General features: G+C 52.4%; 8 protein-coding genes across 8 annotated transcripts; 3 read left to right on the forward strand and 5 right to left on the reverse strand.

The window, feature by feature from the left end:
- Positions 1 to 929: 929 nt before the first annotated feature.
- On the reverse strand, positions 930 to 1439 carry B0T26DRAFT_749268 (uncharacterized protein; the record flags this gene model as incomplete). The annotated part of the gene is made up of 1 exon (XM_060445075.1): positions 930 to 1439. One exon carries the CDS (start codon positions 1437 to 1439, stop codon positions 930 to 932), a length of 510 nt encoding a protein of 169 aa, XP_060297707.1.
- Positions 1440 to 1994: 555 nt separating this feature from the next.
- B0T26DRAFT_700281 (uncharacterized protein) lies at positions 1995 to 3270 on the reverse strand. Its single transcript, XM_060441532.1, has 2 exons — positions 2230 to 3270; positions 1995 to 2191 (listed from the first exon to the last, which is right to left on the reverse strand). The coding sequence occupies exons 1-2, from the start codon at positions 3261 to 3263 to the stop codon at positions 2185 to 2187; spliced, it is 1041 nt and encodes a 346-aa protein (XP_060297708.1). The 5' UTR covers positions 3264 to 3270; the 3' UTR covers positions 1995 to 2184.
- A 5503-nt stretch (positions 3271 to 8773) lies between these two features.
- Positions 8774 to 10184, reverse strand: B0T26DRAFT_641237 (concanavalin A-like lectin/glucanase domain-containing protein; the record flags this gene model as incomplete). The annotated part of the gene is made up of 5 exons (XM_060437312.1): positions 8774 to 8916; positions 8978 to 9695; positions 9745 to 9791; positions 9853 to 9906; positions 9971 to 10184. The coding sequence occupies 5 exons, from the start codon at positions 10182 to 10184 to the stop codon at positions 8774 to 8776; spliced, it is 1176 nt and encodes a 391-aa protein (XP_060297709.1).
- A 520-nt stretch (positions 10185 to 10704) lies between these two features.
- B0T26DRAFT_673571 (uncharacterized protein) lies at positions 10705 to 11776 on the forward strand (the record flags this gene model as incomplete). Its single annotated transcript, XM_060439616.1, has 3 exons — positions 10705 to 11128; positions 11254 to 11564; positions 11627 to 11776. The coding sequence occupies 3 exons, from the start codon at positions 10705 to 10707 to the stop codon at positions 11774 to 11776; spliced, it is 885 nt and encodes a 294-aa protein (XP_060297710.1).
- A 3320-nt stretch (positions 11777 to 15096) lies between these two features.
- On the reverse strand, positions 15097 to 15869 carry B0T26DRAFT_700289 (uncharacterized protein). Its single transcript, XM_060441533.1, has one exon. The coding sequence runs from the start codon at positions 15439 to 15441 to the stop codon at positions 15124 to 15126; it is 318 nt and encodes a 105-aa protein (XP_060297711.1). The 5' UTR covers positions 15442 to 15869; the 3' UTR covers positions 15097 to 15123.
- On the reverse strand, positions 15737 to 15970 carry B0T26DRAFT_644479 (uncharacterized protein; the record flags this gene model as incomplete). Its single annotated transcript, XM_060437634.1, has 1 exon — positions 15737 to 15970. A coding segment is annotated over one exon (234 nt), but the record flags the coding sequence as incomplete, so codon positions are not given.
- A 1159-nt stretch (positions 15971 to 17129) lies between these two features.
- Positions 17130 to 19039, forward strand: B0T26DRAFT_810808 (peptidase S8/S53 domain-containing protein). The gene is made up of 2 exons (XM_060447276.1): positions 17130 to 18357; positions 18563 to 19039. The coding sequence occupies exons 1-2, from the start codon at positions 17283 to 17285 to the stop codon at positions 18721 to 18723; spliced, it is 1236 nt and encodes a 411-aa protein (XP_060297713.1). The 5' UTR covers positions 17130 to 17282; the 3' UTR covers positions 18724 to 19039.
- Positions 19040 to 19337: 298 nt separating this feature from the next.
- B0T26DRAFT_700293 (uncharacterized protein) lies at positions 19338 to 19879 on the forward strand. Its single transcript, XM_060441534.1, has one exon. It carries the CDS (start codon positions 19605 to 19607, stop codon positions 19848 to 19850), a length of 246 nt encoding a protein of 81 aa, XP_060297714.1. The 5' UTR covers positions 19338 to 19604; the 3' UTR covers positions 19851 to 19879.
- Positions 19880 to 20918: the final 1039 nt, after the last annotated feature.

The raw sequence follows: 20918 nt of genomic DNA on the forward strand, positions 1-20918 counted from the left end.
ATGCTGCCCCAGCGTCCTAGTCCGGCGCGATCGGCCCTTCTCGGGTCCGTCAAGATCGATCGTACTAGATATCAGGGCCCAGAGGGGTGGGGGGGGATGGCCGGCTACCGATGTGACGGCCAGTGTCAGTGATTATAAGCAAAAGTCCTGTGAGAACAACAGCCTACAATCCGAAGTCTATGCATGCGGTTGTGGCACATGCGTGGGCAGCCAGCAGGATGACTGGCGCACGGGTCACCGAGTAGACCGTGCAGGCTGCTTGTGGTAAACACGTGACTCGCGCACGTGACTCGCTTGCCCCCTACAAGTCCACCCTTCCTGTCAACGATGCCCGCGATCCTTTTAGATAGATAGATAGAGAAAAAACAGAGAACAGAATATACCAACCAGGCCTTCCTTTCACATTAGCTACAAGTGAATGACCTTGTCATTCCAACAGGTCCAGCTAGAGGATAGGTAGGCAGGTAAGGCAGATAGGATCCCGGACTCAGACGGTAAGAAATTGTACTGGGCATTTTATTTATTTTCTTGATTCACATTGCATATGGCATGTCCAGCCAATAAGGACGCTCTGAGGTCTGTGTGGTATTAAGTGACCCTCTTCTCGGAAGCACCCGTGACATGGGCCTAAATGGATGGGCTTCTTGGGGCCGATTCTCCTACCAGGGCTCCTCGTTGGTCCTGGCCCGCCGCCTTTGAGGCTGCTCCGGACTTCGCGCCGGTGTAGGTGACCTTACCGCATCGAGGGATGTTCCTCGGCGGTTCGGCGATGAAGCGCCGGGCGACCCGCTGGCGTGTGACCTGCCCGTAAAAGACTTGGCATAGCTAGACTTGATATTGCTCGGCATCTGTGTTGGTAGTGGGGTGGTGTCGCAGTAGGCAGTCTCGGTTTGGAAGGAGATAGGGGGGCCATTCGAAGTGGATGGCCTTCAAGTACGGCCCTGGACGCCGGCCGTAAGCGTCGTTGTACTCGAGACGGACCGCACCGAGGCTTCTCGGCTCTGTGTGGGCCGAGAGAAGTTGGATCGTAGAGAATTATTCCTGGCCATCGAGGGCGCTATCGACGGGGGTGGACTAGCCCCCGGGGGATCGAAGTGCCGTACTGGGTCCCAACTCGAGGCGGTGTCTACCCTCCTTAGCGTCTCGTTGCTGGCGGCCGAGTTGTAGGTCAGGGCTGAGTGGGATCTCTGATGGCTCCTACGTTTATGAACGGGCGGGGGTATGCAAATTTCGGGCGCTTTCTGCTGGCGGGCGAGAAGCTTCTCCTCGTCCGGGACTGGGGCAACCCACCCACGCTCCTCAAAGTAGGCACGAAAACGAACTCGGCATTTCCTAAAGATGCTAAGAACGGCCAGGACCGGGACCCAGCAAAAGCACACAGCCAGGGCAATGGCGACGGGAGTCGTGGTTGGGTTGCCATTCCAATCGCCATACGCCATCTTTGCTTCTCTGCTGTCGTTGGACGGAGACTAGGTAGAGAAGCTTGAGGCTGGACTTTGGTATGTTGGTTTCGCAACCAGGCCGCCAGTCACAGGCGAGAATGGCTGCCCAGCAGGCTTCCGGGTCACTCCCTCGGGAGTCGGAAGCCATGGTGATTGAAAGTTTGGAACACTTTGCAGCGATCAGGCTTTCCAGTTTGCTAGGAACCGAGGGAGGGTGCAGCCACATGCATGTAGGAACCTTAGCCAAGGCACGGGCGGCCTTTGATGACGACGGGGTGACGTCGTCCCAGGGTGAGCATAAAAAGCTCAGTTCCTCAGACCCTATAGTTTTACGCACAAGTTATGCTATTGTGATTGCGGAGAATTTATATGCCGCTCCGATGTAGGCAGCACCCGGGCAAGCTCCGGGCGGCCAGCCAGCCTTTCAAGTCTCCCTATAGAATCGGGAGGCTGGAGCCTTGTCAGCAATATGGTCTGGGTCTTGCCGTAGTTATCAAACGATGGAGCGGAGATGATGGTTGTATGTACCACTGGAGATGGTTTAGCCAAAGAACCCTCTCCGCGCAACACACTAAAAATCACATATCACACCGATACATCACCCGCTTGCGGGCGTTGGGTTGACCCATCCGGGCTGCTCTCTCCGCATAACTTCTGCTCATGCGCGAATACAACAACTTCATTGATGACGAAGTGCCCATAGAGACGAGAATCTTCTAGCCTCTTCACATCATCTCCTTCCTCACTTGACATTGTCGCCGTCTTTCACGACGTTACTCCAGACAGCTCATTGTCACCGTCTTCCACGACGTTGGCCAGACCAGACAGCTCATACAAGGCTATAAACCGACAGACCACGACAGAGACTGTGTAACGGCCAATCACTATCAAGGCATCGTACACAGAGATGAACTGTATACTGGCAAAACAAAGGAAGCCAAAAATAGTATACGATGTCGTGGCTGCCGACGTGAGCATGGATAAAACAAGAAACAGCTTATTTTCATCCTTGGGGGTGCGTACGGTGATGTACTTTTTGCACGATATGGTGAACTCGGAGCGCAGAACCGAGCACGACGATGACGTTGCCGGCGAGTTGTCCTTCACGCAGATGAAGGAGCGCAGACATAGAGCCCCAACGAGGTGGGCAGCGACGCCCATAACGACCCAGAGGCTCGGTAGGTATATGGCACCGGACGAGATCATGGTCACGACGCCGAGGCCGAGCTGCCACGAAACGTGTAGTGTGTTGACGAGGGCGAGCAGTGCCGTGGCATACTCGGCCGCGAGAACAACGTGCCGCGGGGGGGTGCCGAGGCTGCGAAATCGCCCCTTGCGCCGGTGTAGAATGTCGACGGGTCTGTTGTATTCGAACGGCTGCAGTGGGGAGGCGACGGGTGAACCGGTCACCAGGAGGAGAGTGAGCAGGGGCCGCTGCGCAATGACCATGAGGAGGGCGCTCTCCTCGGTACCCGTGCCGAAGAAGGGCAGCGCAACCAGCATTATGCCCAGCAACGCGCTGGCGCTCTGCATGTTGGATTTGACACAGTCTGCTAGGGAAGATAGCAGGCACTCAATGACGCGTTCGCTGGCCATGGATGTAGCGTTGCAATAATACTGGCATATGCCGGCTTGATTTTCGAGGTACGCTGCGTACTCGGTCGAACAGTTTTTCTCAAGAGTCGAGTCTAGAACATAACGGTAGTATGGGTACCAGGAGCGAAACTTCTGGTCGTCTTGGGGTACGGCGGGAGGTGCTAGGCCGATGACTACCCCGAGGAACGCGAGGCTGAACTGCATTATTACGGCGGAGACGAGCATTTTTGTGGGTATAGTGATGGATGAGGAATGGATCTTCCGAAGGATTTCGTGCGGGGCCGTATGTTATAGTCGAGGTCTAGAACGAGATTGTCAACCCCTCCAGTCTCCCACCCTACACCCGACAGCCGTCCGTTCGTATCCTCATATTTGCCGTTGGCCGAAGTGATTTTTGGCACCCACGCCGGCATGGAATACGTTCTGTTCGGCCTGTGCTGCGCTGCCCCCACTGTCCACAGAAGCATGCCAATGCGCCCTGGGGGCGGAGCTAATTAGGCGTAAGCTTTGGCTCGTCACACGCAGAAAATGGGCGAGGGCAAAAGGCGTTTCACTCACCAGCACTACCACAAGAAGAATGTCAGTCAGGCAGATTCAAGGCTCAGAAGTAGTGACTTTGGATTCCGGCCACGCCCTGCTGCATAGCTCTCGAATCGTAAAATCCCTCACCATAGTTTGTGGCTGCATCGATGTTTAGATGGGGCGGCCATCTAGGAAGCAGTTACGCCAACCGGGATGGCGGTGGCTGCCATTACGAGAGCGTTGCAGCCGAAAGTCTATAGTCTTCTTGAAGATCAACATTGCAACAACCCGGGCGGAAGTGGCGATGCTGCTTGAGCTGCATTGATTTAGTGTCGTAATTAGCATCCCTGGCAGCATCGTTAGTTGTGTTGATAGGGTCTGGATTAGATTAACTAGAAACGTGGAGTATTAGCTAAGAGGGCTGTTTTTGATTGTAAAAACATAAGCAGCCATCACCTCAGCCGCAAGGCCGATAATATGCAGCATGATTACAAGACCTTGAAACAAGCAAACGAGAGCTCAGTTCGGTATGCCACTCGAATCATGGAATTGTGTTGTGTGGTCCGGGCCTGTAGACTGTCATTGGGGGCGGGGTCATGAGACAGAGACTGCGTATTCTCAACAACCTCTTTGCCTCTGAATGATTCGCTGGGGCATTACCCCTCACAGGGCTGTCATCTATTTTCTCGGCACCCTTCTTCTGATGACTTCCTCCTTTGTCGCACTGACTGCAACCTCCGAGGGAGGTGAGCCCCTCGCCTTAGAGCTACCGGTTTCCGACTTCGGATTTCCATGCATCGACGATGGCGGTCCCTCTACTTGTTGAATATGCGTTTACCCTCAACCTTCCCAGTCGGACTCCTTCGGGGCTTGGGCATGCCGAATTAACGTAGGGGAAATGTCAGAGCGGGCTACGGCAGGCTGTGCTTCATGTGCCTTGCTCCAGGAAAGAATCGAGTATGCCGTCCTGAATATGGGCCTGCTAGTGTTGCAGCTGCTAAGAGTTGGTGATCGAGGCTGTTCACGCCAGCTAGGATTCTTCATCCTCCCCACAACGGAACGAGATACTGTACTTTAAATTTGGTAGGCTAAAACTGCTCCATTGGAATTGACTGTGGTCTTCGACATCTTAGGAGCTGAAAACAGGTGTGTGTGTGCGGGTGGAAAACTCTTCCCGGATCCCTGGCCGCCAAGAGGAGCTAAGGCTGGCCCAACAACCACCACAACACACCCCCACACACGGGCACACACAACAAAAGTCGTGATGTCTGGCATGGTGTTGAGGCTTGAATCTAATCTTGGTCATATTCATTATACATTACTTAATCCACGGGATCCTTTGTGCCCTCATTCCAAGCATTTTGACGAATCTTTGGTGTTTTTCCTTCATCAGTGGCTTAGTCAGTCCATCTGCCGCCATCTGCTCGGCGAGAATGTGGTCAATTTGCAGCTTCTTCTTCCTGACATTCTCGATAATCCACTTGTAACGAATATCGATATACCGAGTGCGTGCCGGGTTGAGGGGATTCAGAACTGCGAGCCTAGCATTGACGCTATCAGTGTACAGAAGGTGTGGTGTTGTTTGTTTTACACCACACTCTTTCAGCACTTTGGCGACCCAAAACAACGAATATGCTGAAGGTGTTAAGTTCGTGAACTCAGCCTCTGTTGTACTCAGCGTAACAAAGCTTTGCTTCTTCGACTTCCAAATAACAGGGCCACCAGCCACAAAGACGATGTGGCCACCAGTTGAGTGTCTTGTGAGTAAGTCGTCGCCAAAGGAGGCATCGCTGAAGCCGAGCATTTTGAGGTTGTCGTCAGAGAGTTCCTTGCCGCCGAATTCGAGGCCTAGGTCCTTGGTGCCCTGAAGGTATTGAAATAGGTGATGCATGACTTTCATGTGTTCTTCCGAGTTGGCCTGATATTACAAACCGCTTGACTTGGTGGGTCGTTTGTCTGCACGGCGCAGTGGCGCCTTCCGAGGGTTTGTGAATGCGAACTGAACTGAGGGCAAGCTCCTCCTGCACGTAAATCACAGTCAAAGGGTATGTTACTCAATGTATATGAGAATCATGAATGTGATTGCTTGCTTGAGGAACCAAGCAAGCTCTACCTAAGACCGTGGCTACGGTCGTTGTATATATCTAAGTGCGGCTAGCCAATGAGGGCAGGCGCGAGAGTGCTGCTTCCCCAGTTCGGGCCCAGGCCCGAACTGCTTCCTGCATATCTTCGCGCCTACTGTTGCATGGGAGCCTGAGGCCCCGATGCGTCTCTGTCCCACCTGCTGTCCCTGCCCCACTTGTCCTTCCTGCCCCACCAGGACGCAGGTCAGCCAGTGCTCTTGGATTCGTGACACCGTGACTTCGCGAGAAAGATACAGCGGTTCCTCCATATCGAACCTATTACGGATCCCGCCCCGAGACTAGTAGGCTGTAAGAGAAGGCAGGTACGCCGGATCAAGGTGGTCACAATGCAGGAAAGAAGGTGGGCGAGCAATGAGTAGTATTGGTATGAGACTTCAACCTGGCCCTCTCAAAGGTGGGCGAGGGCCATTGTTATATACATGCTCAGGGGCTCAGGCCCGGGGCGCCATGGCGTGGCGTAGTGGCTTGTGCCAACTGGCAGTGTTCTGGCCAGTTGGTAGCAGGTGGTGAGCGCGCACCCTGTGCGCGCGGCTGGTGTTTGGGGTGTCCTTTCCTTACATAGGCGGGTACGACAACAAGTCCCAACAGACTATCGAGGAGCTTCTGGAAGCCAACATGGTCGTTAAATATAGAACGATTAGGAACGAATACCTAATTATCGTAGACTACGTTCACGATATAATAATCGGCCGGAAATAGCTCGATTACCATGACGTACTAGCGGACGTACGACGCCGTCGTTTACTATTCCCTAAAGAATAGGAACTTGACTCGAGTTGGTAGACCACTATCGTACTAGATCAGTCAGAACCTGGGCCCCCTAATCCAGAGTACCAGAAAGATGCCTAGAGAAGAGAACTAGCTATGGAAAAGGAGGATAAGCGACGGCGTAATAGAAGACTTATGTAAGAGAAGGCAGGTACACCTGATCAAGGTGGTCACGATGGAGGGAACAAGAGGGCGAGCAATGACTGGTATTGGTAAAAGACTTCAACCTGGCCCTCGCAAAGGAAGGTGGGCGAGGGCCACTATTTATATACATAGTTGGGTGGTTCAATCTGGCGGGTGCCTAGGCCGGGTGTTTGGGGCCAGCTGATGGCGCCTGGGCCGGGCCGGGCGTTTGTGGTGCTCTTTCCTTACAAAACAGTTCTCCTTTTCACTTGCCTATTTTCTTAGGCCTGCCTACTATCCCTAGTCCAACGAAAATCTGGACTACTAGCTAAAAAGACTCTAATCGTCTTTACGTACTGTGAGGACCCGTACACCACAGGCCCTCAAGCTGGCTACTCTTGCCTCTCAGCAGCGGTCTGGCTGATGTAAGCGACTGAGACCCGGGGACCTATCAGAGAGCAGCTCACCGCCCCGCTGGCCCCGCTGTTAGACTTCGACTTGGTCGCGAGCTCACGACGCGTTTCTGAACCTTCCTTCCTTTCCTTTCCCTAGTTTAGAATCTTCGTCTAGATGCACCCAATGGACTGAGTTCTCAATGCCACGCCCTGGTCGTGACACGTACTTCCCAAATTATAGAATTGGTCCTAGTTAGATATTTCATAAAATAATATTCGTATATTTCCGCCTCTTTCAAAACAAGAATTTGAACAAGCCGGGATATCTTAATTCTCATTTTGAATATAAACGGTGCTCTATATGGTTTCATAACGGTAGCCGATTACAACCGTAAGAAAAAAACGGAAGTCATGGACTGATGTCCCAAAACTGGGATCAGTTTGGGCATGGCAATTATAGCCGGGACATCCCTGTGACTCAGCTCGGCTCAGGGTGATGCTCAGCGCGCCTCAGTTCCTGCTCAGGTTTCAAGCCTAATACGGATTTGGCCCGAAAATGTTGTCGGGGGTGACTATAGAGGTACATAGGGAAGCGGGGCTTAGCCTGACGCGGTTAGACCGCGTCTGCCCCACCAAAGGACCACATTAAGGTCCTCGGCAGGGCAGTGCTCCCGAGCTTCCTCCCTCGATCATCATTTTACCTACCTTTTCACAAATAGCCTACCGCATTCCGTGATCTAGTTGACGATCATCCTTCAGTAGGAACACAACGGATATAAGGAATGCGAGAGAAGTGTCGCGTAGCAGGTAGGGACAGAACGAGCTGCCTCTTTATTTAGTGGGATGGAAAAGAATAGTCGTGTAGTAGGTGGTAGGAGCGGAACTGCGTCTTTTATCTATTTGGGGAAGGAATAGTCGCGCGATAGGTAGTAGGACAGAGCAAAATTGCCTCCTCACCTATAGGTTACTCAGTGTAAGATAAGATTACGATAACTAGAGCTTTTCAAAACGGAGAGTGAATACGCTATACTCTCGGGACCATTTCTGGGCCTCCGTTTTAAAGGTTGTTGCTAAGGCGAGGCAGATAGAATGGGCCCTGCTTACTGGGCCCTCTTTTAGGTCATTAGGAGAGCGAGGCCCAGAACTCGTCCCCGAGAGAGTCGCTTAAAGTTGACAATTGCGTGACATGGTGAGCGTAGGCTGAGCCGGGGTGAGCCGAAGGTGATCCGGGCTGAAGCGAGGCTGTTTCTTGTCTAACCGTCCTCGGACGCCTAGAGAATTCTGTTTTAGATCCCGACTACCTCTATAGTCACCCCCGACAACAGTTTTCAGCCTAATCCGTATCATGCTTAGAGCCTGAGCAGGAGCTGAAGGCGCACTGAGCATTACCCTGAGCCGAGCTAAGTCCCAGAGATATCCCGGCTATACTTGCAGTATCCAAACTAATCCCAGTTCTGGGATACTAACAATAACTTCCGTTTTTTTCTTTACGGGTATAGTTACTGTCCTTTTCACCACTGTTGTTGGTTGCGAATAACTCTGCTGCCGGGATTTGTGACGTCTACGGCATTTGGTTTGATCTACCGAGCTGTCGGTGGCCCATAGCTGTACTTGATAAGTGGATTCTAGTAAAAATATAAATATGTTTTTTCTGCATGACATTGAGATCTACTCGCTTCGAGTCTAACCTTTCTAACAACCCGCGCGTGCTGCATAATAATGATGGATGGCTTGATCAACGGAAGAGATGGGAACCCACTTTCCATTTGTATCAAGCTTGTTTTCAAGAACTCTGATAGACCTTGAATTCGCCAAACTCCCAGTACGCATTTATAAACGCCTGGGGATTATTCGACACGAAGTCAGTACAGTTGTTCTGAGTCCAGCCGCCAACGCACTTGTGCGAACCGACACAAGGGGTAAGACCTGTAGTCAAGTCAGATCCTCTCGATTCACCAAACAAAGACCAGGGAGTGCAGCTACTTACAACCCGACGCAGCCCACACACTCTCCGGGATAGCATCCCCGCACAAGTCAATATTGGCGATAATGCTAGCATTCTTGAAGTGCCCGCCAATATCACAGTTTGTATTAGGGAAGTCAGCCAGCGGTGGGGGCCAGATGCTAGGGTCGGGCTTGCCGGCCCCGATATCAGCGGGGATGGCTGCCCTCCCAAACTGCCATATCCGAATGCCCTCGGAGCGCCACTCGACAGCCATGATGCCGCCGCCAGCCGCGTTGAACGCTCCCCCGTAAGTCGTAGGGCCGCCTGTAACACCGCAGCCCGCGTTGTTGTTTGTGCCAGGGCTGACGTCGCAGTCGGTTGCCGGCGTTCCGGAGCCAAACACCTCGGGCGTGGAGCCTGTCATGTTGCGTTTGACATCCATGCTGCAGGACGCGTCTGTGTGCAGAGTCACCAGGTTCCCCGGGTTGGGGTCGGATGGGGCCGCATGGTTGATGGCCTCCATGACATCTATCTCACCGTGGGCTGGCCAGCTGTACGGGTCAGCGAGCCAAAGAGCCGGCCAGGTCGCACATCCATATGGAGTATGTTTGATGTCGAAGACGAAGAGTCCTTGGTTGTATTGTCTTTTTGATTCAAGGCGCACTGAGAAGCGACCCGTTGAAGCGTCTGGGCTTGAGGAGGGGCCGATAGATGTGTCGACCTTGACCATGACAGAGTCGATCAAGGTTGGAGTTAGGTTCTGGGTGGTGTTAGCGGCCCCACCTCGCCCCAGAACACAAGCGTCTTACATAGGCCACGGCATATTCTAGGTCGACATAGTGGACGTGTCCATTGGCTTGCCAGCGAGGGAGAATCAGCCATCAAAGAGGGACCAGGCGAGAAGGGAGGGCAATTACATGGATCGCCGCCAGTGCGGTAGTTGAAGTTGTCGAAGAAGCGCGCGGTTGAATCTGGAATGCATGATAAGCGACCCTTGCCACTTGAAGCTAAACATGGCAGCAGTGCTGTACTTACACGTCTCGTTTATTGAATAGTTCAGTTTAGTGTAGTTCGGATACCGATCCGCGTCGGCGTTGGCGTTTGCTTTGTGCCTCGCAACAATGACGGGAACTGCAATCACGACAGCAATAGCAACTACTACCGTAGCCGCTGCAGCCCAAGGTATTAGCCTCCATTTGCACAGATCGTACCAACGTGATCTCTTCGCTTCGTAGAATTGTGGAGCCATGTTGCTGTTCTCAGGGGGCGTGCTGTTGCTAGCGTCTGTGGACGATAATTACATAGAAGACCTCAAGCCTGCAGCCACGGGAGGCAAGCAAGGCGTTGCCAGTCGTGCATTTATATTCACCGACGTTTATGATATCCGGCCTGCCCCTTTTCCCCAAAGGCGAAGTCAGCAGACTGAGCCAACCTCGGCCGTCAGCCTCAGCCCCAATCACGCCCAGGAGTCCTTCATATTTATGGGGACGCTAACCCATTCAAGGAATTGCAAAGCTTGGCGTCACTCTTAATACGAGACTCTGTTGGTGAGCCGCGCTCCTGCGCACTGTTGATGTTGCATTTAGAGCGGCACAGTCATTGGCCGACCTATCACAGTACAGGGGGCCGTAGCACAAAACAAAGCACAACGCGGCCTTTCTCTCGACAAGAAATGCTCATTTTGAACGTGGCGGGCTCCGAAGCCAAGCGTGTCAAACACGACAGAACACAGGTGTTCCCCCACCCAGGTCCAAAGCAAGGATTCGAAAATGTCGAAAAGGGAGAGCATCTCGGACGAAACGCTCGCTGCGGATCCCCGCGAGCCTCACGCTCCGTCAAACCTAACCGCCCAGCCCAAGTTTCAGTTCATCTACTTGGAGAATGGAGATGGCGTGGGTTTTGAGACCTCGAAGAAGACGGTCAGGTCGTATGCCGCGAAGAAATCCCATGCTCAGACCCGGCGAGAGCAAATGATGAAACATCAACAAGCTCAGAGGCGAGAAGCTGAGCAGTCGGCCGCCGAGCCTGCATCTCGCCTCCAACGGGGCCAATCCACGGCTGTAGCTCTGCAGGGGACGAGCAGTCTAGTTCGACCGGCAAGCCCCGTAACCCTGCTCTCGGCTGCCCCCATAGACCCGTTTGCCTCAGCTGCAAGGCCAATCTCCAAGTTCGAGTACTGCCTCCTTGACCACGGTAAGCCACCCATCCTGTTCATCGACTGCCCACTCAGCATCAGCCACTCAGTAGTCATTGGTCGGCAATCCCCCCTTCTGAAGGTCACTGCATATACATAATTATGCAACGACTAATGACAGCAGTTATACACGTTGTGGCCCGTCGCAGCAATTTCTCCACACCTTCTTTCCCGACCCCTGAAACATACTGGCAGGGATTGAGGACACAATGGGTACCGCTTGCACTGACTGACCCTGGCATGCTGGATGGGCTCCTCACCCCCGCCTGCCGGAGCCTGCATTCCCTTTATGGCGATGGCCGCTCTGCGTACTGGACGTGTGCTCTCAGCTATAAAACGGCTTGCATCGTGTCTCTCAGCCAGGCCATTTCAAGGGAGGGGAACAATCCTCGTGATTCGACGATAGCCAAAGCGGTCATCCTGGCCGGAGATGAGGTAGTTTTGCTTTCAAACTTGAGCGCTCCATGGGAGATTCCAGCACTGACATGTCATTCTAGGCCTCCATTGGCGACCTTCTAAGTGCGAAGCAACACATCGATGCCGCGCTACAGATGGTAGCACTGAGGGGGGGCCGGGCAATGCTTGGCACTAATGGATTCCTGGCCGGACTGATCGATGTGTTTTCGTCTGATCAAAGCACCGAGTAAGCTTCGTTATCCTACCTTGGATAGGTATTTGAGCAGGCAGGGAAGCTAACACAGACCCTTAGGGCCCTAGCTATCGACATCTTAAACAATTACAGGCATTTTCGAACTCCAGAAACATTATAGGGAGGCATAATAGGACCTGCCTGTCCTTCATCTTCATCATACTTGGATTTACTTTCTTTCTCTCCGAGCAAGCAAACGAGCAACAATGTAGCTACTCTTTTATATTTCAAAGTCCACTATAGTACCCTTCGTCTTTCAGTGCAGAGTTCACTACTAGGCCTTTATTACGGTGTAGAGTTCACTGCAGCTACGGCTTCTTACTTCCCTTAGCACTGTCACGGTTAATAGGTTTTGAAGGACTGTTGTATTACAAACCACTCGACTGTTAGGGTCGTCTGTCTGTAAGGGAGCACGGGCTCCACAGAATGCTGGGGTTGGTAATTATGAAGATAGAACAAAGGGCAAGCTCCTATCGCGCGGGTAATACAGTCAAATCGGAATGCCACTCAAAGTGTATGAGTGCAGTGAATGTGTATTGCTTGCTTGAAGAACCAAGCAAGAACTATCTAAGACCGTGGCTACGGTCGTCGTATATATCTATCTAAGGCGGACCAATCAGAGTCCTTCTCCAAAGGTCAGGGCGATCACTGCGGTCAGTCTACACTGATCGCACTGATCACACTGACCGCTTCCTGACTGGTTGGCCGTCCTGCAAGTGGTGGTCAGTCGGGCCTTGGCGGCTCGTCGCGACTGACCACCTCCTGGTTGGCTGCACTAGCCCCTAGGTGGGTCTACCCCGCCTGGCTGCCCCAGCCAATCTGCAGGGGGCAAGAAGGCGCCTCCTGCACGCCTGTGCCAGGATCGTAACATGTTGCCAACAATATACCGTATTGATTTAGTGTAAAACTAAGCTAAGGAAGAAAAAAGGAAAAAGAAGAAGAATCGCGAATTGTGCGATCAGTAGAAAAGGTTGTGGGCGGGGTAGCTCGCAGCCACGTGACCAATGCGCTAGACCTAACTGGGCGTATCGGGAAGTGACGTCACACGGCAATGCGATAAGAAACCCGAAATGCGCTGTGCCGTGACAAGCACATTAGTTTCCAGTTTAAAAAGCTTTAATTATTATAACATTATTTTATATTCAGCATTAGTTAAATGAAGAAGTAGTTTATTTAGTTTTGTTAAGCTGTGTGTTCCTGGTAGGCCTCGTTCTGCTGAGCGATGCCATGCAGGCGCTGTGACGGCGCCAGCTCACAGCACCCACTACCGCTGCGCTAGAACCCCCAAAAGGATGCCAGAATTGCAAGTCGACGACTTGCAACCTGTAGTGGGTTATAGTGTGCTACGGCCGTTGCGCGCCGTGACAGGCGCGACTTCAAAGGCAGTTGCTCCCAGTTTGCCAGCATATCCTCAGGGCCCAGTTTCCTTGTCAGATCTCCGACAACAAGATCGGCGGTGACGAACTTGTAAATTTCGTCTCCGCGTTCAGTTGTGGCCCACGCAAAACCCATATTCCGGTGCCGGAATGTTAGCCGGTTTCCCTTTCGCCGCACGGGGCAAAATTGCCCCCTTGAAAAGGAGCTTCCCTATGACTAGGAGTGACCTAGGCCTAACCGCTGTTTAGATGAACCCGACCAATCGGTCACTTCGGCCATGAAAACGCTCGCCCTCGACACCAAGGAGTCTGATCGCGAAGATACACTGAAAGTAAAGGACTCCTAACGCACTGTTGCTCCATGTCACGGCAAGTGTTAAGACAGCTGGCTGGCAAGTGCTAAGGCAGCTGGCTGGCAAGTGCCAAGACAACTGGGTGGTGATCGAGGTGCGGGGTGGGGTACTGGCCTGTGCGGCGTCACAACACGTGACCCACAGACCAACCCTACTTCTTCGAGCCCCGCACAGAATTTGTAACTCCTTTCCTTTTTCTTTTCCTTAGCTTTAGATTCTACGAATACAGCGACCTTAATGCAGCCTTGCCTCATCTAGTTGACTGTGCGGTGACACTCCACTTAGGATTCGCTCCGGGTATGGCGCAGGTAAAGACACAGGGGGCAAACTAGTCAGTGCCAAGAAATAGCCATGGCTAACGTGAAGCAGACATGGTCTACACCATGGATGCCCGACGCGAACAAGATGACGCAGCTCTATTCACATTCTTCTTGGACCTCCCTGTCATCCTTTACGCGGACTAGTCAACACTTTGGACAGCACCCGAGTTTATCGGACCTGTCTTCTCCGCTGGGAGCATGCTCTTGCATCCACTGAATCACATGCGCGCAATACCCTGTAAGGCCCGCCACACCCCGAGAAGTGGACGCGGCACACATGTATTTTTGTATTTGTTCCTGTCCTAATGGCCCGGACCACGGCGACACCTTTTCGTTCCCCGTAGATCAATCAATTGCTTCACCGGACCTGCCCCTGCTTAATGCTCCGCAGGCCTGTCACACCACTTACCTCTTGCAACCGGGCTCTCGAAGAAAGAAAAATCCAGTAAACTGCCAGAAGTATTACACCTGGTAGATGATTGCCATTGAGAGTTTGGAGCCTTTTCTATTAGCAGTTGTTGAGAGAGATTAATCTGAAATTGTGGTTAGGGTTGGACACGATTTTTTGCAGCAACGGCCACATTTAGGGTATGATATTTTTCGCAGAATCGGGGCCCAGAATGCTAGCCCCAGAATTGGTTTTCTGGAAAACAGCACGGACCCTTCAGAACGGCTAATTCCGCCCTGATGTGGGGATTCGGCCGTACCTTTCCAGACCGACTTTCTGAGCGACTTTCTGAATTGTTGATCTTTTTCTCCAAAGCCAGAAAAAAGGAAGCTATCGCCGGAATACTGGTAATCCGCGTCGAACGCCGTCCCTTACGCGCGGGGCATCACGCTTGTGTCTTGGAGATACGGCTAGAGGCCAATCTTGGTGTATTTTGTACTACAAATGCCCCTTTCGTCACCTTCGGTAATTATCCCTGGCGATGATGTAATATAAGGGAGACGGTATGCCCGCTGTTGTCACGAAGGAGTGGTTGGTATTTTTGGTCTTCCTAGCGAGGGCGAGGACGAGGACAAGCAATGCACATGGCCGCAGGCGTCTCATGCGTTGCAGCCTCCTTCGTGACGCACTTTCGAGAGCGTTGTAGGGCATCGTATTGTCAACAAGCAGGGCGGGCAGTCAGGGCAGTCAACTGGCCATGTGGTATTTTGGTGTTGCATTCAACAGTCGAATACCCCTCAGGGGCACGTGTTTACGTACGTGTGCCCTAGATTGTACGAATTCTGGGCTTTTCCGGACCCACATAGGTCCAAGCAAATTCTGGATTTTTCAGCGCCAACAGGCCATTTCTAATGAATTGCCATTACTTGTGGGGCCAGTTTCCAGAAAACAGATTTTGGCGCCTTTTCTCTCTTCCTTCCCAACGTGCCCGGCCACCACGCCGCCACTTTCCTTCTGTCTAACTTACCCATCTCCGTATCGCCATTATCTTCTGACTCTTTGTGCGTGGCGTAGTACACATCACCGACTAACCTTCTCTCGACCTGGTCCACCGGAACGAGATTTTGGAAAGGGGTGGTACAACCGTCGCAGACAACAAGGAGCCAGTTGATCGCATTGTGGGAGATCGGTCTCCAGAAGCCATCTTTGGTCAGTACATAGGCCATTGGGGTAGGCGGCTGAGAGGTTCTCACTTGATCATCTGCACGCGACCGCGCAGGAGATCCTCCGCTTCATCTGGCAAGTTCAGCTTCGTTCTCTTCACAGGAATAAACTCGGTTGAATCTATACTTCGTCAGGCTACAAGATTTAAAGAGCTTGGAATGGGTAAATTACCTGTATGTGCGTTCCGTGACGGCGCCAGCATAAACGTCCTGTCTTGAATTTGGAGTGGAGATACCAGGTTTTTGGGATCAAGTTGCTCGGTAGTCGCTTGCTTTCGGATCTGCGGTACAAGTCCAGTCAGTCTAGCCAAGGAGATGGCCAGGGCAAGCGTACCCTCCAGTCAAAAACAAACACCCTCTCTGCACCTGGGACATTGTCTAGTATGACATTTTCTACTTGAGGGATGTATTCCTTCTCAATTAGCTCGCCATTACCAAACTCTTCGAAGGTCTGCCCGTGACGGATAAACTTGAATCCATGCTCATCTAATGTACAACTCACTTCTTCGTTCCGTAGGTCATGTAGAGGGATTCCTGATATGGATGCCTATGTTGCGGGAAATCCGTCGGCGTTCCAGGAGGCGTATTTCCTCTTTAACAGCATCAAGGTCTAGCACTTATAAATCTCGCGAACAAATCTAACTCCAAGGTATCTTATCAGGTGCAGTGTAAGAATAGGAAATTAGGTACCTAGTAGGTAACCACGAAATTGCGAGACCTGAAGGGAAAGAGGGGCATTTGCAGCAGGCGCGCAGCCGCACGTCGGTAATCAGCCTTGAAGTTGTCTTCAGCGAATCACGATAATTTCCAGACACAAGAGAAGCATAAGCGCCCGCAATTTCTCGTGCCCACCCAATCACGCGCCGCCTTTCAGTTGTACACTCAACACCTAAAACTGCCAGGCTGCCGACGGCTGCAGCTGTCTGAACGGTCGATTTTCCAACAGCCACCTGGTAGCAAATCCGATGGACACGATGGGGCTGCGGCTGGATCAAATTTGACGGCAAGTACCGACAGTGAAGGGCCACAGAGGTATATTGGAGGCTATTCCTTTTTTTTCTCCCCCTTTTTCCTCCAACGCCACTGCGACATATGCAAGGCTGACTGAGCAATAGCGTTGCTGAACCATTTCAGGACTCGGCGCTCCAGACGCCACAATCAGCCCACCGTCTTGACTAATACCCGCCAGACCTAAAAACCACTTGTATTACATACAGGAGGAGTATCTGATGCTGGACCGTTCTTTATGGTTGCGCGGGTGGGATCACCGTCGCCCAGCGGAGCAGTATCCAATCCCTATCCGCCTTGGCTCAGCTCTTCGGCTGACGCAGTGCATGTCCGTCAAAACATCGACGAGACAAGTGCCAAGACAAGAAGTCAAGGATCTCAGCCATACGCACCAGGCTTTCGACGGCATCCAGACTCACTTGGGGCTTCGTTTGCTTGGTTGGGGCTGCCCAGCCCGACACTTGCGTCTTGCCCTCTATCGGACACCCTAAGAGCTGCCCTCTGCGCCTCCATAATGCAATGTGAGCAATTTCCATCAAACGACGACGTACATCCAGCTTGAGGACATACATCCAGCTTGAGGGTTCGTGGCGACAACAGGTGACTACACCAAAGCGTAGCCGTCGGGGATGGAGTCAAGGCCGAAAGCAATGCATCATAATGGACCGGAGATGTCAAATGGGCCTGTTAACTCGGTCTATAAGAGGTGACTTTCTCGCGCTTCAAATCGACTGTTCCCATCTTCATCACCATCCACCGCTTTGGACACGTAAACACTCGACGAGTCAGCCCCTATCTTTCCCCCCTTGCATTGCACCCCCCCAAAAGCTTCCAGAATGAAGTTATCCGCTGCCTGCGCGAGCCTTGTGGCTCTTCTCGCCGTTCCCTTGGTCCTTGCCGACGCGCCCATCATCAACAACGGCGTCTCTGGCGTCCCCGATAAGTACATTGTTAAGTATAAGGACGACGCCAACGCGACCAAGAAGAAACAGCACGAAGACGAGATCACCGACAAGGCCAAGAAGAGTAGCAAGGCCGGCATCGTCCAGAAGCTTGACATACAGGGCCTCTCGGGTTATGTGGTCGAGCTCCCGGCCTCGGAGCTCAAGGACATCCTCACGTCCGACCTGGTCGAGTATGTCGAGAAGGACACCATCGTCAACATCACGCTCGTGGCCAGCGACCTGGAAAAGCGCGCCCTCGTCACGCAGACTAGAGCCCAGTGGGGCCTCGGCCGCATCTCGCACAAGGCAGTCAGGCACGGATCCAGCGACTATATCTACGACAGCTCCGCCGGCAGCGGCGCAACCATCTACGTCATCGACACGGGCATCCGCATCACCCACTCCGAGGTCGTTGGCCGCGCGAGCTGGGGCGCCAACTTCGTCAACAACGTCAACACGGACGAGAACGGCCACGGCACCCACGTTGCCGGCATCGCCGCGGGCACCACGTTCGGCGTCGCTAAGAAGGCCAAGGTGGTCGCCGTCAAGGTTCTCGACATAAACGGCAGTGGCTTCACCTCAAACGTCATCGCCGGCATCAATTGGGTCGTCAGCCACTGCAGCATACCGTCCAAGTGTGTCATCAACCTGTCTTTGGGTGGTGGCTTATCGCCTGCACTAAACGCTGCCGTCACTGGTGCCTACAACAAGGGCATCACCCCCGTCGTCGCGGCCGGCAACAACGGCCAGAACGTCGCAGGGTTCTCGCCCGCCTCGGCCCCGCGCGCTATCACCGTCGCTGCCATCGATGGGGTTGAGACTGGCGGCATCCCCACGCTGACGGAGAGGCGCGCCTGGTTCTCCAACTTTGGCGCCCTCGTCGACATTTTTGCCCCCGGCGTCGATATCCTTAGCTCTTGGAAGGACAGCAACTTTGCCACGCGCTGGCTCAGCGGCACGAGCATGGGTAAGCAATTATTATTTTTCTTCTTTTCTTTCTCCTTTTTTCTTTCTCCTTTTTTCTTTCTCCTTTTTTCTTTCTCCTTTTTTCTTTCTCCTTTTTTCTTTCTCCTTTTTTCTTCTTGTCCTTCTTTTTACTTTTTCAATCCCACCCCCCCCTTTTCTTTTTCCATCTTTCCATTGATCAAGAATTAACTGATACGCGCCATCAGCCGCCCCGCACATTGCTGGTCTGGCCGCCTACTACATCGGCCTGGGCGTCGTCGGTGCCCCAGCCATCACCAACAAGATCATCTCCACCGCCACCCTCAACCAGGTGACGGACTTGCAGGGCTCGCCCAACCGCATCGGCTACAACAACAATGGCCTCTAAACATCTCGTCTCCTGAGAGAATGCACACCGTCAGTTTTTGCTTGTCTCTTTCTGTCTTTACGTGGCTAATGCGAAATTTCAGTGAGGGAATCGAGGAGATGAAGAGAAAGGGAATGCGCGATATTTTTGTTTTTCTTGCCTGTCTTCAGTAGCTGGTATTTGGTCTTTTTCTTTCTCTCTCTTAGGTTTGTACTATCAGGATCAAGCCGCGTGAGGGCAGCTCGATGTAAACACCTTTGCAACTGGAAAATGGTTAACAAAGGGCGGCTGCTGAGCACCCCCCCTTTCCGTCAAGTTCTCATCGACTATACCAATCATATGGAATTTGAAATCAACCAAAGATTTGCACGTGCTGGGTGGCGGAGATACAGGATTTAACCCTTGGACCCTAACTTACCACCGACATGATGCTGATTTCATTGTCACCCAAGGCAAAAAGTTCGGCTCATATGGGCGCATCACTCATGTGTGAGCTGCTGCTGCGGTACAGAAACCGGTTGCAGTGCTACTGGCACTCTATATTTTAGCAGAGCAGGTTATCCGTTGGCCTTGGCACGACTGGGATCCATGTGCGCCAAGGGACATGATCGCCATCATCTCAACGTTTGTGGCCCATAAAAGTCGCTCCTCTTTGTCTCCGAATTCCCAACTCATTCTCCCTCCATCAACAAGCACATTTCTAGCTATTTTAACAACTCTTCAAACAGCACATCACCACCAACAAATCATTAATATGAATTCTTTCGTCACAAGGTCAAGTCCGTGACCAGCGGCGCCGGCAAGGGCGAGAGCGAGAGAAACAAGGATCTCCTCGATAAGGGTACGTGATAAAAAATTCTTGTCATGTCAGACCGGCAAGCTATGAGCTCGAGAGCTCTGGAATGCCTGATCCATCCCATACAGCTAAGATTGTTGCACGCCTCCATACCTCCAGTCAAGGCTCATCCGAGAATTTTGGCTCACCCATCCCCATGTACGATGGGATACTCTGTCACGTGAATGGATGGGAAAAGGGTTGGGTTGTCTTATTTTCCCGAATGCTGTGGCAGGCTTACTTGCTTGACAAGTCTGTTAACGGCTGCTGTCACGCGGACGCTAACCCATGTGGCCCCGAGGCTGCTCGGTGATTTGGATAAGTCTCGCGGTGGGCTCAGGCCTTGCTTTATTCGTGGAGATCTATGGGAAGGGAATGTTGGCAGAGACATCTCCGAAGGCAAGCATTTCATATTCGACTCAAACGGATACTGTCAGATGGAATGGCCTAGAAGGTTCTGGAATCTATGGTGCGTAATCTTCGCCACTGGGTTTCGTCATGTAATTGCCACATAAGGAAGTATAAGAGAGAGAGTCTTTTGTGGAAAGACTGGAGGACGAGAATAAGAGCAATTCACTCTGGTGCACACAATCCTAGAAGTGCTGTTGCAGTCTGACAGATACTACGGGCACAATGAGATGGAGCTGGCTTACTGGAAGACGAAACACCATCTGATGCACACGCAAAACTACTGCGCCGAGTATTTCAGGCATATACCACCATCAGAACCAATTTAAGAAGCCTATGATCCCATCAAACTCTATAGAACCGAGGTTTGCTTGATGTACGCCGCAAACTAGCATCAACTATCAACGGGAGCAAAGTAATTTAGCCCACCCAGGCAGGCATCGGTCCAGGTTTTCCTGACACAGCTGACCCGCTTTTAGAGCCCTCGAAGACATCAAAGAGCTTTTAAAGAAGTACGCCCCGGACGCGTCGATAGCCCAGCTTCAGTCCGACGTCGTCAGGCTGAAAGGCTTCGTCGAGACCGATGAGTGTGAAGACGAGGTGTCTGAAATTCTCAGAGAGATAGCGGAAATCAATAGGAAAGAAGACGACAGAAGTTAAGCCTTAGGCGATAAAAAGGTCGTGATACCAGTGGAGCTGAGAGCAAATCTGAACAAAGTCGGGCTCGTTCTCGGCGTTAATGAAGCCCCGCCGAATGAGGAACGCAAGATAAGTCATGTTACAGGTCAGCTTGACCTCTCCGTTCCTCATCGCCTTTGACAGCTCGTCCAGCGACAGAAGATTAAGCTCCCCGACCTCGCCGTCCCCAATCCTGAGCACAATATCCTATCGGAGCTCCATCTCGTAGAGATACTAGACCTAGTGCTAGCATGCCGGCTCCAGCAGATCAGTCACAGTGAGCTGGAAGGAGTTG

Source organism: Lasiosphaeria miniovina (genome assembly GCF_030549165.1).
Source record: "Lasiosphaeria miniovina strain SMH2392-1A chromosome Unknown B0T26scaffold_3, whole genome shotgun sequence".
Lineage (NCBI taxonomy): Eukaryota > Fungi > Ascomycota > Sordariomycetes > Sordariales > Lasiosphaeriaceae > Lasiosphaeria > Lasiosphaeria miniovina.

Bases quoted from the DNA above. Each gene is read 5' to 3' on its own strand.
- B0T26DRAFT_700281 (XM_060441532.1), bottom strand. From the start codon at position 3,263: ATGCTCGTCTCCGCCGTAATAATGCAGTTCAGCCTCGCGTTCCTCGGG.
- B0T26DRAFT_700289 (XM_060441533.1), bottom strand. From the start codon at position 15,441: ATGGCCTATGTACTGACCAAAGATGGCTTCTGGAGACCGATCTCCCAC.
- B0T26DRAFT_810808 (XM_060447276.1), top strand. From the start codon at position 17,283: ATGAAGTTATCCGCTGCCTGCGCGAGCCTTGTGGCTCTTCTCGCCGTT. The intron at 18,358-18,562 runs GTAAGCAATTAT...ACGCGCCATCAG, and splicing joins GCTCAGCGGCACGAGCATGG to CCGCCCCGCACATTGCTGGT.
- B0T26DRAFT_700293 (XM_060441534.1), top strand. From the start codon at position 19,605: ATGCCTGATCCATCCCATACAGCTAAGATTGTTGCACGCCTCCATACC.